This window comes from Tetrahymena thermophila (genome assembly GCF_000189635.1).
Source record: "Tetrahymena thermophila SB210 genomic scaffold scf_8254594, whole genome shotgun sequence".
Classification (NCBI taxonomy): Eukaryota; Ciliophora; class Oligohymenophorea; order Hymenostomatida; family Tetrahymenidae; genus Tetrahymena; species Tetrahymena thermophila.
In genome coordinates this window covers 490,513-510,837 of record NW_002476365.1, presented here as the reverse complement: position 1 = coordinate 510,837, position 20,325 = coordinate 490,513, and the positions used below count along the sequence as shown (strand labels likewise).

Here is a 20,325-nt window from a genome sequence, read left to right as displayed (position 1 = left end):
AATTTTAGTTATTTTGATTTTTTTGTTTTAATTGTTTATATTTAAATTATTGTGACCTGTGATTTAAACCACTAAAATAAGTTCAAATATACTAATATGCTTAAATGGTTCTGAAAATTAAAATTTATTTAATTCTGCTTTCCAAAAATGTGTTATATTATAAAATTCATATGATTAGATTTTAGTACTATTGAGTTAATAATCAATTAAAAATACGAAGTAAGAATGTACATTAATCAATAATTTAAATACTAAATCATTGATTTCGTATTTTACTTGCTTATTGAAAGTTTAAAGTAATATCCTTAAAATATTTTACTTAGTCCAAGATGAAAATTAATTAAGGTTTATAAATAATAAATACCGTAGTTTCTTATATATTAAGGAATATTCAGATAAAAACTTTGATCAAATTTAGTCCTTAATTCTAATTTTTTCACAATTTATTGAAAAAAGTCCTTAATATATGAGAAACCACGGTCTATAACTTTAAAATCTTATTAAGTCTAATTTAGCATATAAATCTATCAGATATGGTAATTGAATAAATAAATATAATAACTATAAGTAGATAAATAACAAGTGAAATATTTAAATTTTAATAAAAAAAGATATATTTATATTATACCAAATCAAAAGCAACTAAAGTGTGAAAATAAACACTTCAAAAAATTCATTTAAAATAAATTTAAAGTTTATTCATTTTTCAAACATTTTTAAAAAACTTATGTTTCTGAATATTGATGAATCAATAAAATTCTATTTTGGTTAGCAAAATTTAATTTTATTTTTAATATGCTTGAAGTAAATATGTTAGTTAGCGTCATCATATTATATATAGTAACACCAAAAATATATTGACTATAAAATATTTTAGTTAAAGCCACTATTATATTTTCTACGAAAATTATTGTAAAAACAAACAAGCATCTAATGTTAGCTTTTATTTAATATCTTAAATAATTATTTTTAAAAATGTAAAATTGTTTTTTTATATTTCTACTTATTTTACTTTAATAAATATTTAAGTACTAAGAGCTAAGTTCTAATAGCTTAGCTGGAACTATAAATAATTAACCTCTATCAAATAATCTCAAGATCACAAAGTATTTTTTAAATATAATAAATGGATGTCTTTTAAAAGCAATAAATATATTTAAAAGGCTCATAAAAATATTTTTTAAACAAAAAAGAGTTTTAAAATTATTTGTAATTAAGTAATAAATTATATTTATAAAATTAATTAACTAGTACAACCTAAATAATCTAGCTATAACCTTTGTTACTTATCATATTTAAAGATATAATTTTTCTTTCTACGAATTAAAATTGAATGGTTTCTACAGATCTAATTCAAAAATGTAATTTAGAATTAATATGCTTACTTATATTCTAAACCTAAGTTATTCAAAATTGACTACAAAAATTTTAATTAATAAAATAAAAAGAATATTAAACCATTATACTGTGTTCATTATTATTTTGTATAAATTATAATTGAATATTGCACAAAATAAGTTTTATTTTAAAAAATGAATTTTTGACATGCATATTACTTTTAATACATAAAAATACCGTAGAATACCCATAAATGATTTAAAAGGGTATAACCTCTTTTCATTAAAAATTAACTATTATGTTTAAAAGTAATTTTTTTAATCTAAAAATATTATTTTGCATTCAAAATTTGAGAAAAGGCATTATATGCAATAAAAAATTCAATTTGTAAAATATAAAAAGAATATATATTAGCTTATATCATAAAATTAAATGAAATATCTGGATTAGCAGTATTTAAATTAATTTTATTCAAAATTTTACATTTATAGTTGTATAAATATTTTATGGGTTAAAATTTAATAGTTGATAATGTGTGATATAATTAATTTATTTATTTCAAAAGACTAAATAAAGCATACTAACTTAATAAATTAATCATATCATCAAATAAATTTCATCTAATTAAGTATATAAAAAAAACTGTATGGCATAATAATTAATTAATCTTCATAGAAACTTTCTGAAAAACATAAAAATTTACATTTTATTAATGTAACTCAATTTTTAAAATTTGAAAAGTTTGTATGAATTTTATAAAATAATAGATACATTAAAAAAATATATCAAAGATATTAGAAAAAAGGCTATGAAAACAACAATTAAAAAAACTACTTGAAATAGAAAAGTAAACTTGTATATAAACTTATTAATTAGCTAATAAAAAATGATGATGAAACAAAGATTTTAGTGCTAAATTAACAAATATACAATTAAATATTTTACAATCTAATTTTTACTTAATTTAATTTAACTGAATTTAATGTGTTTAACAATAAAGAGATTAGAGTCAATAAAAAATTTTAAACTTATGTCGTTTACTTTCTTAGATAAAAATTACTTTTTATTAATATTTATGATTTAATTTTAAAAAATTAAAGATTTATTGTATAAATTATTTAATTCTAAAATTATAATTTTAAGGATAAAATTAATAACTTTAAAATATATTTAATTTTTTATTTGCTTTGTCTTTAATCTAATATTTTTTTTTTAGTTTATCAAATAATTAAGATGATTTTAATTTAGGGAATCAAACTTAGCTATTCAAATAAGCAATCCAATTCAATTAAAAACAATAATCAATAAATTTTAAAAATTAATATTTGACTATTTTCAAGAGCTAATACTTTATATATTAAACTTAATTTAGAAAATAGTATCATTTATTTTCTTAATATAAAAAACTTTTGTGCTATAAATTTAATTAACTCTACTAGGAACAAACAAAGCTTTAGATAATTTTAATGGAAAAAAAATTAATAAATTTTAAGCTTCTCAATATCTGCTATTACTACCACCCTTTAAAAACTATAGATTGTCTTGATGGCTAATTATAAAGTAATGAATGAATTATTTGAAATTAATTTTTATAATATATAAAAAAATTTACAATTGGAGGAATTTAAGGCTAATAGGGTTAAAATCAAGCTATACCTATCATTTTTATCCTAACAAGTCTTATAATGATAAAAAAGGTTTTTAATAAAATACATGAAAATAATTTACCTTAATTTTAGTTATTTTGTTAAAATTTCTATAAAATATAAAAATATCAATATTTTAGTTGTATGTGATATTTATATCATAACAGAAAATATTTAGTTGTATAAAATAATAATTTTTTATTATTTAATATACTTATTAACCTACTTATAAACTAAACTAATTTCATAAAAATTTTATTTTTTATTTATCTAAAGGAAGTAAAAAAAATTATTAATTGCATATTAAACATTTTATTTGATTGGCTTAATATACAATTATATAAATTAGTATTAATTTAAATTTTAATAGTTTTAATTTTTAATTTAATTTATAATTTCAAGCAGCTTAGTCGCAAGCAGCTCCTCTGAAACCATTCATGCAAATACAAGTTCCGTTGTTGCAAAAACCATTTGAACTACAATTGCTAGGACATAGCTTCTTGAAAGCACAGAATTAATCAAGCTTTTCAGGGCAAGTGAGTAAACCAGTGTAACCTGGAACCTTCAATTATTGACCATTCTTAGAGCAGGTGACTTGAGTTCCTCCAACACTAACAATAACTTAGTTTGCAGCAGTACAACTATAGGTATAACATAAACCTTATTCCTTGATAGGTTTATATCTTTCACTAATAAGAGAGCTGTTAAAGCACTTAGAGTTAGATCCAAGAGAAACTCCCATAGCACTTTTATAAGTTGGGTTATTCTAGAAGTTGTTTGAATCATCATAACATTTAGCATTACTAAAAGTTTGAAAAGTGTCGCAATCGTTATCTAAGAATGTAGAAGCGTTGCATTGTCCAACACCATGATAATAGTAATCACACTTTTGTTCGAGAGACCCGACAGTACAGAACTCTCTTTTTTTGTCATCACAAGAACCAGTTATGAATGGGCAGCCAGCATCTTTACCATAGAAAGATTTTTCTTCCATATTTGAGTTAACAGAAGCATAGAAACCAGTATCCCTTAACAAGGCAGCAGTAAAACCAGTGAAAATAGGAATGGTTGGGGAAATGGAAGCATTCATCAATTCATCTTGAATAATAGTAGTTTCCCAGTGAGAACCAGATGATCCTGAACCACCTTAGTTTTCAAGAGCCATGCCAGGAATAGTGCTGCATCCATAGTATTTTTTAGCAAATTCAAGAACGTTGGGTGTTTTAATAAAAGTAGTTGTCATACCTCTAACAGTTTATTGAACAGTAGGATTAACATGAGGTTTCTTATTAGCATCAACCCAGTTAGCAATATCTGATCCTGAAAATCCGAGAACGTGAGTCATTTCATGGATGACGATTCCAACTAAATCTTAGAATTAGAGAGAGTTGGCAAAGTTGTAGGATTTTAAGAGACCCAAGTTGAAGTTAACTTGACCGTGAGTGGGACCTACAATTCTGAGGAATCTGCACCATCCAGCGTAAGCAAGATAAGTTTCTTAAGGTTCGTCAGTGTAAGTGATATATAAATGGAGATCACTATCCTTATCGGTAGTCTTATCAGCAACTGGGATAGTAGCTTCACCACACTTGTTAAGTCTAAGATCCCATTTCATAGAACCAGTAGGTTTAGGAACGATGGTAATGAGATTACTGAAGAAATTAGTAGCTATCTTGATAGCCTTTTCACAGCTTTTTCTGAAAATTTACATTTCAGGAGTATTAGGTAAATTATTGAAGTAAGCCATATCATAGGTAATCTTGAAGTTTCTAGGCTTAGCATTTTAGAGATGTCTTTCATTTTCATCAATAATCAAGTCAACAATTTCTTTGTCTAACTTTTCGTTCATTTTTTCATGAGCACACTTATGTCCTTGGGAATGAGCATGGACTTAAGTAAAAGCAAAGCAAGCTATTAATAGAACTGCAATTAATTTATTCATACTTTTTTAGTTATTTAGATTTTATATTTTTTTTGATTTAATTGTTTATATTTAAGTTTTTGTGATCTGTGATTTAAACAACTAAAATGAGCTCAAATATATAAGGTATGTTTAAATTGTTCTGGAAATGTATATTTGATTAATTCTTCTTTCCACAAAATTTTTTATTTAATAAAATTCATATGACTATATTTTAGTACTAGAGAGTAAATTAGTATAAACTGATTAAAAATATAATGTAAGAATTTGTATTTAATTACTGGTCTTAAAAACTACTATTTTACAGATAAATATATCTAAATAAACAATTATAATATATTCATAATAAATTATTTTAATATAAAATCACATGAGTATTTTGTTCTAAAATATTTTTTAAAATAACTGACCATCAACTTTTACCATCATAAAAAATGTGTAAAATATGTATTTTTAAAAACTCATAAAAATCTATTTTGAATAACTATGCTTTTTATTAATAAGTATTTACAAGAGCTAAACCTTCTCAAAAATTAATGATATCAATTAGATCTAAAGATTATATACATTCTCATAAAATCTTTTTTTCGATTAAAGTAAAAATAGACGTTTTTATAAGGAAAAATGTATGAATATTAAAAGATTATAAAAAACTATTTGAAACAAAAAGAGCTTTAGAAATATATATATGGTTTCTTAAATAAAATTAAATTCTTACATTAACTAATTAGTGATATTAAAGTAATTATACTATAACCATTATTAATTATGTTATTTAAAAAAATACAATATTTTAACCATTAATTTTTTGGTGATTTTCGAAAATTTTATTTAGAAACATTTGTTACTTTCAATTAAAATTCAAATTTTTAGATATTGCCACAAAATGATGAATTAGTTTAATAAATAAAATAATTGGCTATTAGGTAGTGTTTAAATAATCAATATTGTTGATTTTATAATTTATTTTAAAACGTTACATAGAGGAAGTTAAATTTAAAAAAATGATTTCAAGATATTCCTTATATTTTTACAACTTAAAATATATATTTTCTAATTATTATTTAAATATGAAAATGCTCTGAATATTTTATCTTTTCTAAATATTTTATTATTAATCTTTTTTAATATAAATTTTTTGATATGACTTATATTAAAGAATTTTTTTATTAAATTCTATTCCTAATAAAGTTATTTTACCCTATTTAAAAGCATTACCTGTTTTAGAAAAAGTAGAATTTATAATTTTTAAATATATTTCCTTCTAAAGTAAATTTTTACAAAATAAGCAATCAATAGTAATATGATGAATGTAAATAAGCTTTAAATTGCTTATATTTAGATAATTAAATAGATATAAATTCATCATATTCAAGAATTTACATCTTAAAGATTTTATGGTAAAAATTTTATATTCAATAGTTTGTGATATTTGATTGATTGTTTTCTTAATCAAGTTAAAATCACAAAATTAAAAATGTATTACTCTAAAACCTTAGTAAATATCCCAGGTTTAAAAAATTTACAATCAATATCCCAGAGGCAGTAAAATTTAAACAAAAAATAACCATCACCATCCCAGTGGTGATATTGACCAAGGTTTTAGAGTAATTAATTAAAGTGTAATTACATAATAAATTAATGGCCATATTAATTTGAGCTAATTAAGTACGAAAATTAATTATATACTCTCTGGTTATATTAAACAATTGATCATCATAGAATCTTTCTAGAAAACTATACATTTGCATACTAATTAAGTAACTCAGTTTTTGAAATTTGAAAAGTTTGTATGAATTTTATAAATAATAAATAATAAATATCGAAAAAACTGTTTTGAAAATGCACTAAAAAAGGCTTTTAGTAAATATGGAAAAAATCTATTATCTAAATTAAGTCAAAGTTAACTTTATTCATATATTCTTAATTTATTGAAAATTGATGGTGAAATTGATATTTAAGTATTCAAATAACAAATATCCAATCAAATTTTTGTTAAGCTAATTATTTCATTAATTGATGGTAAACTTAGCTCGTTTTTGTTAAGTTTTAAAAAATTTGAATTTACAACAAACAAATAATTAAATTACCAATCAATTAATAGTTTTAAGCTTATGGTATTTTCCTGTTACCATAAAAGTGTTTTTCATTTATATTTTTAATTAGGAATAAATCATTAATAACCCTGTAAGCTATTTGCATGTGAAAATTAGAATTATAGAGAAATGATTAATCAGTATTTTAAAATAAATTTAATTATTTAAATATTTTATTTTTAATGCATATTTAATTTATTATAGCAATAAATTTTTAAATTCAGGATGAAGTTTAAATATTAGAATAAAAAATTAGCTTCAATACAAAAGTATTAATTTATAAAAATCATATTATTATTTTTTTTTATAGTCAATATGAATTAATATAAATAATTGTATAAATATTTATTTTCTTAAAACTAATAATCCTATTGACTTATTCAGAAAGTAATGAAAATTCAAAATAATTATAATAAACACAAAAAAAAACAATCTATTTTTCAAATAGAGGGGATATATTTATAAAAAATTTATATAAATAAAATGTTTTTTTTAGTATTTATTTTCTTAAAACTTCTATAAAATTATAAAAATAAAAAATATCAACTCGTAATCTACTAAAAATTAATCTAAAATGCAAATCTTTAATTGTATAAAATAATAATTTCTTATAATTTTAAATTTTATCAAGCTATTTATAAATTAAACTAATTTCATATAGATTTTATTACTAATCTTAAGGAAATGAAGAAAATTATTTATTGCATATTAAATATTTTAATTGAGTAACTTAATATACAATTATATAAAGTAATAATAATGTAAATTTGTATAATATAAATTTTTTAATTTAATTTTTCAAGCAACTTAGTCGCAAGCAGCTCCTCTGAAACCATTCATACAAATACAAGTTCCATTGTTGCAAAAACCATTTGAACTACAATTGCTAGGACATAACTTCTTGTAAGCACAGAATTCATCAAGCTTTTCAGGGCAAGTGAGTAAACCAGTGTAACCTGGAACCTTCAATTATTGACCATTCTTAGAGCAGGTAACTTGAGTTCCTCCAACACTAACAATAACTTAGTTTGCAGCAGTACAACTATAGGTATAACATAAACCTTATTCCTTGATAGGTCTATATCTTTCATTAATAAGAGAGCTGTTAAAGCACTTAGAGTTAGATCCAAGAGAAACTCCCATAGCACTTTTATAAGTTGGGTTATTCTAGAAGTTGTTTGAATCATCGAAACATTTAGCATTACTAAAAGTTTGATAAGTGTCGCAATCGTTATCTAAGAATGTAGAAGCGTTGCATTGTCCAACACCATGATAATAATAATCACACTTTTGTTCGAAAGATCTGACAGTACAGAATTCTCTTTTTTTGTCATCACAAGAGCCAGTTATGAATGAGCAGCCAGCATCTTTACCATAGAAAGATTTTTCTTCCATATTTGAGTTAACAGAAGCATAGAAACCAGTATCTCTTAACAAGGCAGCAGTAAAACCAGTGAAAATAGGAATGGTTGGGGAAATGGAAGCATTCATCAATTCATCTTGAATAATAGTAGTTTCCCAGTGAGAACCAGATGATCCTGAACCACCTTAGTTTTCAAGAGGCATACCAGGGATAGTGCTGCATCCATAGTATTTTTTAGCAAATTCAAGAACATTGGGTGTTTTAACAAAAGTAGTTTTCATACCTCTAACAGTTTGTTGAACAGTAGGATTAACATGAGGTTTCTTATTAGCATCAACCCAGTTAGCAATATCTGATCCTGAAAATCCGAGAACGTGAGTCATTTCATGGATAACGATTCCAACTAAATCTTAGAATTAGAGAGAGTTGGCAAAATTGTAGGATTTTAAGAGACCCAAGTTGAAGTTAACTTGACCATGAGTGGGACCTATAATTCTGAGGAATCTGCACCATCCAGCGTAAGCAAGATAAGTTTCTTAAGGTTCATCAGTGAAAGTGATATATAAATGGAGATCACTATCCTTATCGGTAGTTTTATCAGCAGCAGGGATAGTAGCTTCACCACACTTGCTAAGTCTAAGGTCCCATTTCATAGAACCAGTAGGTTTAGGAACAATGGTTATGAGATTGCTGAAGAAATTAGTAGCTATCTTGATAGCCTTTTCACAACTTCTTCTGAAAATTTACATTTCAGGAGTATTAGGTAAATTATTGAAGTAAGCCATATCATAGGTAATCTTGAAGTTTCTAGGCTTAGCATTTTAGAGATGTCTTTCATTTTCATCAATAATCAAGTCAACAATTTCTTTGTCTAACTTTTCGTTCATTTTTTCATGAGCACACTTATGTCCTTGGGAATGAGCTTGGACTTAAGTAAAAGCAAAGCAAGCTATTAATAAAACTGCAATGAATTTATTCATACTTTTTTATTTATTTAGATTTCTTTATTTATTTAATTGTTTGTATTTAAATTATTGTGATCTGTGATTTAAATAACTAAAATGAGCTCAAATATATAAGGTTTGTTTAAATTGTTCTGGAAATTTATATTTGATTATTCTTCTTTCCGCAAAAGTTTTTATTGAATAAAATTCATATGACTATATTTTAGTACTAGAGAGTAAATTAGTTTAAACTGATTAAAAATATAATGTAAGAATTTGGATTTAATTACTGGTGTTAAAAACAACAAATTTACAAAGATAAATGTATCAAAAAAAAAATATTAAACTAAAATAGATAAATAATTAATGAAATAAGTTTAATAAAAATCATATTATCCATATTTTAACTTTTTTAAATTGTTTCTATTGCTCCATAATAAATAGTTCAATAATTAATTTTATTTTAAAACTTACGCTTTTTCTTTAAAATTTTTTGAAAAATTTAGGTATTTAAATATTGAATATTCAATAAAATTCTATTTTGATTTGTGTAAATAATTTGATTTTTTATTTTCCTTGAAATATGAGTGTTAGTTTGCATCATAAATACATATAACAGTTATACCAAAAATATATTCATTATAAATTATTTTAATATAAAATCACATGAGTGTTTTGTCTTAAAATATTTTTTTAAATAACTGACCATCAACTATTACCATCATAAAGAATGTGTAACATGTTTATTTTTAAAAACCAATAAAAATCTATTTTGGATATCTACGCTTTTTATTAATAAATATTTACAAGGCTAAATCTTCACAAAAATTAATGTAAATCAAATGGATCTTAAGATTTTATAAGAAAAATTGTATGAATATTTAATAGATTATAAAAGTCTATTTGAAACAAAAAAGTGCTTTAGGAATACGCATATGGTTTCGTAATAAAATAAAATTTTTTACATTAATAAATTAGTGATACTAAAGTAATTATACTATAACCATTATTAATTATGTTTTTAAAAAATACAATATTTTAACCATTAATTTTTTGATGATTTTAAAACATGTTGTTCCAAAATTTTATTTAGAATTCATTTGCTTACTTTCAATTAAAATTCAAATTTTAGAAATTTCCACAAAATGATTAATTAATTTAATAAATAAAGTAATTGAATATAAGGTAGTGCTTAAATTATGAATATTGTTGATCGCACAAATTACTTTAAAACATTACACAGAGTCAGTTAAATTTTAAAAAAGGATTTCATGATATTCCTTATATTTTTACAGCTTAAAATATATATTTTCTAATTATTATTTAAATATGAAAGCACTGATGAATATTTTATTAATTGAAAATATTTAATTATTAATCTTTTTTTATATGAATTTTATAAATATGAATTTTAATAAAATTAAAATTACATATTTTTTCAAACTTTGTTTAAAAAAAAATTTAGTTTTTTATTCAGAATATTTTTATAGAAATCTTAGAAAAAGAATGCTTTTTATTAAAGTGAAACGATTTTCTATTCCTAATAATGTTATTTTACCCTATTTAAAAGCATTACCTGTTTTTAGAAAAAGTAGAATTTATAATTTTTAAATAGATTTCCTTCTAGAGTGAATTTTTACAAAATAAGCGATAGTAATATGATGAATGTAAATAGGTTTTAAATTCCTTATATTTAGATAATTAAATAGATTTAAATTCATCATATTCAAGAATTTACATCTTAAAGATTTTATGGTAAAAATTTTACATTTTATAGTTTGTGATAATTAATAGATTGTTTTATTAATCAAGTTAAAATCACAAAATAAAAATGTATTAATTAATTAAAATTTACTTACATAATAAATTAATGGCCATATTAATTTGAGCTAATTAAGTACGAAAACTAAATACTCTATGCGTATATTAAAAAATTAATCATCATAGAATATTTCTAGAAAAATATACTTTTAGATTCTAATTAGTAACTCATTTTTTGAAATTTGAATAGTTTGTATGAATTTTATAAAATAATAAATAATAAATATATCATAAAATTCTTTTAAAAATGCATTAAAATAGTCATTTAGTAAATATGGAAATAGAAAAAACTAAAATCTTAGTGATATTCAAAGTTAATTTTATTCATGTATTTTTAATTTATTAAAAAATTGATGGTGAAATTGATATTTTAGTATTCAAATAGCAAATATCCAATCACATTTTTTTAAATTTAATTATTTCACTAATCGATGGTAAATTTAGCTCGTTTTTTGTTAAATTAAATATAATTAAATTTACTATAAACAAATAATTAAATTACCAATCAATTAATAGTTTTAAGCTTATGGTATTTTCTTGATACCTTAAAAGCGCTTTTCATTTATATTTTTAATTAGGAATAAATCATTAATAACCCTGTAAACAATTTGCATATGAAAATTAGAATTATAGAGAAATGATTAATAACTGTTTTAAAATAAATTTAATTATTTGTATATTTTATTTTAATATCATATTTAATTTATTTTAGTAAGAAATTTTTAATTTCAAGGATGAAGTTTAATTATTAGAATAAACAATTGGCTTCAATACAAAAGTAATAATTTATAAAAATCATATTATCATTTTTTATGATTAATATAAATTAATTTAGATAATTATAATATTTATTTTCTTAGAACTAATAATCATTAAGAAAGTAATGAAAAAATTCAAGATAATTATTATAAACACAAAAAAATCAATTATTACTTAATAGAGGAGTTATATTTTAATAATAAAAAATATAAAAATGAAATATTTTTTTAGTATCTATTTTCAATATTTATCCAAATATCAAAAATAGATGATGAAAAATTTTTATGAAAAATTTTCACTGATAAAAAAATAATTTAATTTTATTTTTTTTTTTAAAAATTCTAAAAAATAATAAATATAAAAAATATCACTTATAATCTACTAAAATTTAAATTAAAAATGCAAATCTTTAGTTGTGTAAAATAATTATTTCTTATAAATTTATATACTTTTTAAGCAAAGGAAATAAAGTAAAATTTTACTTATTGCATATTAAATTTTTTATTGAGTGACTTAATATACAATTATATAAATTAATAATAATGTAAATTTGTATAGTATAAAATTTTTAATTTAATTTTTCAAGCAACTTAGTCGCAAGCAGCTCCTCTGAAACCATTCATACAAATACAAGTTCCATTGTTGCAAAAACCATTTGAACTACAATTGTTAGGACATAACTTCTTGTAAGCACAGAATTCATCAAGCTTTTCAGGGCAAGTGAGTAAACCACTGTAACCTGGAACCTTCAATTATTGACCATTCTTAGAACAGGTAACTTGAGTTCCTCCAACACTAACAATAACTTAGTTTGCAGCAGTACAACTATAGGTATAACATAAACCTTATTCCTTGATAGGTTTATATTTTTCATTAATAAGAGAGCTGTTAAAGCACTTAGAGTTAGATCCAAGAGAAACTCCCATAGCACTTTTATAAGTTGGGTTATTCTAGAAGTTGTTTGAATCATCAAAACATTTAGCATTACTAAAAGTTTGATAAGTATCGCAATCGTTATCTAAGAATGTAGATGAGTTACATTGTCCAACACCATGATAATAATAATCACATTTTTATTCAAAAGATCCGACAGTACAGAATTCTCTTTTTTTGTCATCACAAGAACCAATTATGAATGAGCAGCCAGCATCTTTACCATAGAAAGATTTTTCTTCCATATTTGAGTTAACTGAAGCATAGAAACCTGTATCCCTTAACAAGGCAGCAGTAAAACCAGTGAAAATAGGAATGGTTGGGGAAATGGAAGCATTCATCAATTCATCTTGAATAATAGTAGTTTCCCAGTGAGAACCAGATGATCCTGAACCACCTTAGTTTTCAAGAGGCATACCAGGAATAGTGCTGCATCCATAGTATTTTTTAGCAAATTCAAGAACATTGGGTGTTTTAACAAATGTAGTTTTCATACCTCTAACAGTTTGTTGAACAGTAGGATTAACATGAGGTTTCTTATTAGCATCAACCCAGTTAGCAATATCTGATCCTGAAAATCCGAGAACGTGAGTCATTTCATGGATAACGATTCCAACTAAATCTTAGAATTAGAGAGAGTTGGCAAAGTTGTAGGATTTTAAGAGACCCAAGTTGAAGTTAACCTGACCATGGGTGGGACCTACAATTCTGAGGAATCTGCACCATCCAGCGTAAGCAAGATAAGTTTCTTAAGGTTCATCAGTGAAAGTGATATATAAATGGAGATCACTATCCTTATCGGTAGTCTTATCTGCAGCAGGGATAGTAGCTTCACCACACTTGTTAAGTCTAAGGTCCCACTTCATAGAACCAGTAGGCTTAGGAACGATGGTGATGAGATTGCTGAAGAAATTAGAAGCTATCTTGATAGCCTTTTCACAGCTTCTTCTGAAAATTTGCATTTCAGGAGTATTAGGTAAATTATCGAAATAAGCCATATCATAGGTAATCTTAAAGTTTCTAGGATTAGCATTTTAGAGATGTCTTTCATTTTCATCAATAATCAAGTCAACAATTTCTTTGTCTAACTTTTCGTTCATTTTTTCATGAGCACACTTATGTCCTTGGGAATGAGCTTGGACTTAAGTAAAAGCAAAGCAAGCTATTAATAAAACTGCAATGAATTTATTCATACTTTTAGTTATTTAGATTTTATTTATTTTTTTTATTTAATTGTTTATATTTAAATTATTATGATCTATGATTTAAATAAGTAAAAACAGCTCAAAAATATAAGATATGTTTAAATGGTACTGGATATTTATATTTGTTTAATTCTGCTATTTATAAGAATTTATATTTAATAAAATTCATGTGACTATATTTTAGTACTAGAGGGCAAATTAATTTAAACTGATTAAAAAATTAAAGTAAGAATTTGTATTTAATTACTGGTTTAATAATTAAAGAATATCATAACTATATTTGCATTTTACTTGACAATAGAAAATTTGATAACCTTAAAATATATTACTAGTTAGATAAAAAAACTAAAAAATAGATTAAAATGAATAAAAATAAAGTCCAAAAATCTAATAAAATACAATAAATGTATTTGAATAAATGAATAAATAAACAAATATATAAATTAAAAATGATAAATAATTAATGAAATGAATCTAATTATAATCATACTATCTATATTTTAACTTTTTTAAATAATATCTAAAGATTCATAATTAATTGTTCAATAGTTGATCTAAAATAATTTTAAAACTTACTCTTTTTCTTAAAAATTTATTTTAATTATTTAACTTTTAAATATTGAAAAGTCAATAAAATTCTATTTTGATTTGTGAAAAATAATTTCATTTTTTATTATCATTCAAGTATGAGTGTTAGTTAGTATCATTAATACAAATAATAGTTATATCAAAAGCATATTCATAATAAATTATTTTAATATAAAATCACATGAGTATTTTGTCCTAAAATATTTGTTAAAATAACTAACTACCTACTATTAGCTTCATTAAGAATGTGTAATATAAGTATTTTTAAAAACTATAAAAATCTATTTTGAATACCTATGCTTTTTTATTTTAATAAATATTTAAGTACTAAGAGCTAAGTTCTAATAATTTAGTATTTTAACAAAAATAAAGTCTATCAAACCAATGTAAAGATTATATATTTTCTAATAAAACATTTTTCAAGAAAAATAAAAATAGAAATTTTTATAAGGAAAGATGTATGAATATTTAATAGATTGTAAAAATCTATTTGAAACTAAAAAGAGTTTTAGGAATACGTATTTAGTTAAGTAATAAAATTAAATTCTTTACATTAATTAATTAGTCATACTAAAGTAAGTATACTATAACCATATTAATTATGTTATTAAAAATACAATTTTTCAACCACTAACTTTATGATGATTTCTAAATATCTTGTTCGAAAATATATTTAGAATTCATCTGCTTACTTCCTTTTTATTCAAGTGAAATTACCTTCCATTTATAAAATTTAATTTTTACCATATTTAAAATAATTAGAAAAAGTAGAAATAATAAATAAAATTTAAATAAATTTCATTCTTTTGTAATTTTTTACAAAATAAGCTTAGGTAATATGATGCATGTAAATAGGGTTCGAATTGCTTAGATTTAGATAATTAAATAGATTTAAATTTTTCATATTCAAGAATTTACATCTCAAACACTTTATGGTAAAAATTGATTGAATTTTTATTCAAGTTAAAATCACAAAATAAAAAGTTTATTGATTAATTAAAATATGCTTACATAATAAATTAATGACCATATTAATTTGAGCTAAATAAGTACGAAAATTATATACTCTATGCGTATATTAAAAACTTGATCATCATAGAATCTTTCTGGAAAACTATAATTTTGCAACTCAATTTTTGAAATTTGAAAAGTTTGTATGAATTTTATAAAATAATAACTCAAAAAAATCTTTTAAAAATGCTTTAAAAAAAGCATTTAGTAAATATGAAAAAAAAAATTATTATCATTTGACAATGATAATTTTATACATATATATTTTTAATTTTTTAATAAATTGATGATGAAATCAATATTTAAGTATTCTATAAACAAATATCCAATCAAATATTTCACTATTAATTTAATGATTTCACTAATTGATGGTAAATTTAGCTCGTTTTTGTTAAATTTATAGAAGTGATTTTATATTAAATTAAGATCAATTAATAGTTTTAAGTTTGTGGTATTTTCCTGTTTCCATAAAAGCACTTTTAATTTATATTTTTAATTAGGAATAATTCATCAATAATTCTTGTAAACAATTTGCTTGTAAAAATTAAAAATTAGAATTATCGAGAAAAGATAAACAGGCTTAAAATAAATTTAACTATTTGCATATATTATTTTTATTCCATATTTTAATTTATTAACTATAGCAATTAAAAAAATGAAGTAGTAAATACAAAAAAATATTTAAATCAAGGAATGAAATTTAAATATTAAAAAAAGCAATTAATTTCAATAATAAAATAAAATCATTTATAAAAATTATATTATCCTTTTTTTCAAAGTTAATATCAATAAATCTAATAATCATATTGACTCCTTCAGAAAGTAAATGAAAATTCCATATTATTATAATCGATACAAAAAAATAATTATGTATTACAAATAGAGGGGTATTATTAATAACTAAAAATATAAAAATAAAATATTTTTTTTTAATACTCTATTTAAATTATAACATTAATTATTTAAAAATTCTTTATCCTCCTTATATTTTAAGTTTCTATCTCTATATGCTTTTTTGGGAAAAGTTTTTCCTAACCAGTATTACAGAACATAAAATTAAAGAAATTAATATTCAAATTTTAAAAACTTATATTTTATTTACTCATGAAAATATTTCTTATTTTATTCTTGTCCTATTTTAAAAGTTAATAATATAAATTATATAAATTCTAATCTAAAAAAACTAAAATGAAAAAATTTGTGGTAGTTTATTCTTTTATTTAATATATATTATTTTTAATATATAAATGTAAATTTTTAAATTATCCAGTAATTTAATTGCCATATAGTTTTATTCTTCACTTATTTACATTCACATTAATAAAGAAAACAAAAATAATTTAGAATAAGAAAAGTAAACACAGTTTATTGAATTATTAAGCGCTTACATTTTAAATGAATGCTTAAGCATAGGATACACTTGAAAAAGTATTTCTTTTGAAAGAAATTTCATTACACGATACTATTAGATAGCTTAAAAATGAAAATGCTATATTGAAAACTAAGCTCTCTGATAAGGAAAGATAGATCTAGTATTATTTATTCATTTTTCCTTTTGAAGCATTTCACATAATTCTACTTTTTTATTTCTCAAAATTTTTTTAGGGGTTTAGTTAACTAGAGTTAGGACTATTAGAGATTATTTTTAAAGTAAAGGGAAGAGCTATTAAGATTGAGTTTATAAATTCAAGAGTATTAAAGTGAAAAAGAAAAAGCTTCTCCATAAAAGTAAAAATAAATTATTTAAAAACACAATCTCTAGCTTTTTTTTGTAATAATTAGGTTTAGGCTGATAGAAAAAGAAAGAATCGATTCTATTGATCAGGAAATGAGTAATTTTGTTTAATTTTAAGAGACCTTTTGCTAAATTAATTATATTCCATTTTAAAGAATAGATTTTATCAAACAAATAATATAGAAACATTTAAGAAAACTAAAATCCTAATAAGCTTTTTGGCTAAAGTTCTACAAACAAAAATAATCAATTTTCTGGCTCTCATAAATAATATAATTTATTTTTAGAAAAGCAAGAAATTTTTAAGAAAGTTAAATAGCATTTCTTAAATGAAAGAGAGAAAAACTTGTAAGAAATGTACTCTGAAGATTTTTTTGATATTGTAAAAAGGAAGAAAGAAGGGTATTTAAAATAAAAATAAAAACTATAAGAGAGATTCCAAGAGAGTAGAAAATGTGCTTCACCATACAAGTCCAATAATTAAGAGAAATCGGATAAATATAGTCTATAGCAAGATGAAATCGAAACTTGTCACTTGACTCCTAATTCTAGCACTAAAGCTTTTTCTACTTAATCTTCTCCAAAAAAAATATTGACTCCATATAAATCATAAAAAATTTACACTGAAGGTAGTCCAAAAAGTATATTTGATTAAGCTAGAAGTGAAATGTAGAATAAAAATAATTTTATTCCAGAGCTTAAACAACTTCAAGTTAGCGAATCAATATTTTTAATTCCGAAAAATAAATTATAGATATTAAATCAAGATATTATTGAAGAAAGAAGATTAAATATTTTAAAATAAAGCTAAGAAGCATCTTGATTTTTGTTTTTCCTATATATAATTAATTATTAAATTTTACTTTGCTGATTGCAAAATTAAATATTATATTGATTAAAATCTTACTTTTAATAAAAAAACAATTCTAAAAATCATCTAAATAAAATATTTTTTGAGTTTAGCAACATAGTAATTTTATTTTGATTTAAAATTTAGTCGTTTGGCTTAATAAGATAAAATAAAAAAATAAAATATTAAATATTTGTTTTAATTCATTCATGATTTCTTTTAATAATTTTATTTTTAGTTATAATTTTCTTGTTTTGTTTTTATAAAAAGTTTATTTATTTATTTTCTATTATATTTAATTTGAGATAAATTGATAATAAATAGATATTTATATCTACTTTGAATTTGTATTTAATAGATCTTAAAATTGATTATTAATAAAAAATATCAAATTTAAATTAAAAATGTAGTAAATTTTTAATAGAATTTTAAATAGAACAAGTAGTTAAAATGATGAAAAAAAAGATAGCTCTTAACCCAAAGAAAACACTTCCTTATAGCCAAATACTATTGAAATTTAAAACCATTTGATTTACTGCTTAGAGAATTCTTCTATTAATTTATTACCTGCTATGGCAAGATATGGTTTTTCCTCAATTTAAAATGAAAAAATATTACTTATGAAAGAACTTATTTAGCATTCTAAAAGTTTTATAGAAGAACCAGTTAAAGAACCTTCTTAAATTAATTAGACTGGAATTTAAGATTTAATGTAGATAATTTAAAATAGATAAAGCGAAGATGGAGATACTAATTCTGAAATAAGCTAGGAAAGAGATTCAAATGATGATATCGAAGGAGTGGATTAAGAATTAGAAGAAGAAGAATATGAAGATATAGAGGAATATGAAGATGATGAGGAATTAGATGAAGATTATAAAAGTAATGAAGAATTAGAAGATACAGAAAATTAAGAAGAAGTTGAAGAGCATGAAACTATTTAAGGATAAAACAATAATTCTAATCAAATCTTATAAGATGAAAATGATGAAGAAGATTTATAAGATGAAGGTTAATATGAAAATTATGAAGGAGATGATTATGATTGAAATTAATCATTATTTTTTCTATAATAAAAATTGCAATAAAAGATAGAATAGTTAAAATTACTTATACCTAAATTTCTAAATTGAATTATATTATAATTAATAAACAAAAATCTAATTTAATATATAAACCAGCTAATAAGTTAATGTTAATGATAATATGTTTGTAAAAAAATGCTAGTTCAATATAGATTTGATAGATTTATCAAACAAAAAAATCATAATTAAACTTTTATTAAATTTACAATTTATTTAAATATGCTTTAGAAATTTTATAGTCAGAAAATAAGATAAATAATATTTATATTTAAGGTCTTTAATATTAGAATATTTTTATATAGTTTTTAAAATCTAAAAGTGACATATTTTTTAAAGTTGAATCAGTTTTTTCTAAATTAAATCATAGAAAAATAAACAAATATTACAAAAACCATCAAAAAATTTGAATAAAGTATTTGTTAATTAGATAATTAATAAATTTTGTAATTTGTCTATCTTTTTTTTATAAACTTACTTTAATATTTTCAATCTCAAGAAGTGTTTTTTATAATAACAATTAAGATACAAAAATTACTAAAAAAACAGTAATCTACTTTTGATAGCTTTATTTTTAACTAAAAAAATAACTTAATAGCTTAATTTTAATTTAAATTATCAAAAAATATTTATTCTTATTATTTTTTTATTGAAACAAGTATCAAAAATCTTGTGTAAAATTTGAAATAATAAAGTTAATGGTAATTTATATTTTTAAAATGATATATTTTTTTTGGTATTTACATTATAATTTATGACTATTTTATTAACTTAATAGACATTTATTTTAAATGAGTAAAATTAGCTTAAGTTTAAAATAAATTTATTTTGTAGAATATTATTAGAATCATTTGAATAATTTATTTATGTGGAATTAACAAACTCTCAAAAAATTTAAATTGATCATTCAATTTAGTATTTATTAAATATTTAAAATAATTTTTTACTTCGAATTATTAAATTTTAGAATAATAATCCAAATTTTTTAAAATTGTAAGAAAAAATAATTAGCATTTCTTTTGATTTCTAAATT

The 20,325-nt window shown here is 21.4% G+C and overlaps 5 protein-coding genes across 5 annotated transcripts; 2 read left to right on the top strand and 3 right to left on the bottom strand. All coding sequences in view use genetic code 6, as the record gives it.

Moving 5' to 3' along the window:
- Window positions 1–3,381: 3,381 nt before the first annotated feature.
- TTHERM_00289530 (leishmanolysin family protein) lies at window positions 3,382–4,926 on the bottom strand (the record flags this gene model as incomplete). Its single annotated transcript, XM_001018669.2, has 1 exon — window positions 3,382–4,926. One exon carries the CDS (start codon window positions 4,924–4,926, stop codon window positions 3,382–3,384), a length of 1,545 nt encoding a protein of 514 aa, XP_001018669.2.
- A 2,873-nt stretch (window positions 4,927–7,799) lies between these two features.
- Window positions 7,800–9,344, bottom strand: TTHERM_00289520 (leishmanolysin family protein; the record flags this gene model as incomplete). The annotated part of the gene is made up of 1 exon (XM_001018668.1): window positions 7,800–9,344. One exon carries the CDS (start codon window positions 9,342–9,344, stop codon window positions 7,800–7,802), a length of 1,545 nt encoding a protein of 514 aa, XP_001018668.1.
- A 3,125-nt stretch (window positions 9,345–12,469) lies between these two features.
- On the bottom strand, window positions 12,470–14,014 carry TTHERM_00289510 (leishmanolysin family protein; the record flags this gene model as incomplete). Its single annotated transcript, XM_001018667.2, has 1 exon — window positions 12,470–14,014. The coding sequence occupies one exon, from the start codon at window positions 14,012–14,014 to the stop codon at window positions 12,470–12,472; it is 1,545 nt and encodes a 514-aa protein (XP_001018667.1).
- Window positions 14,015–17,020: 3,006 nt separating this feature from the next.
- Window positions 17,021–18,183, top strand: TTHERM_00289500 (hypothetical protein; the record flags this gene model as incomplete). The annotated part of the gene is made up of 4 exons (XM_001018666.2): window positions 17,021–17,157; window positions 17,231–17,353; window positions 17,408–17,457; window positions 17,516–18,183. The coding sequence occupies 4 exons, from the start codon at window positions 17,021–17,023 to the stop codon at window positions 18,181–18,183; spliced, it is 978 nt and encodes a 325-aa protein (XP_001018666.2).
- A 431-nt stretch (window positions 18,184–18,614) lies between these two features.
- On the top strand, window positions 18,615–19,259 carry TTHERM_000289499 (hypothetical protein; the record flags this gene model as incomplete). The annotated part of the gene is made up of 1 exon (XM_012798266.1): window positions 18,615–19,259. One exon carries the CDS (start codon window positions 18,615–18,617, stop codon window positions 19,257–19,259), a length of 645 nt encoding a protein of 214 aa, XP_012653720.1.
- Window positions 19,260–20,325: the final 1,066 nt, after the last annotated feature.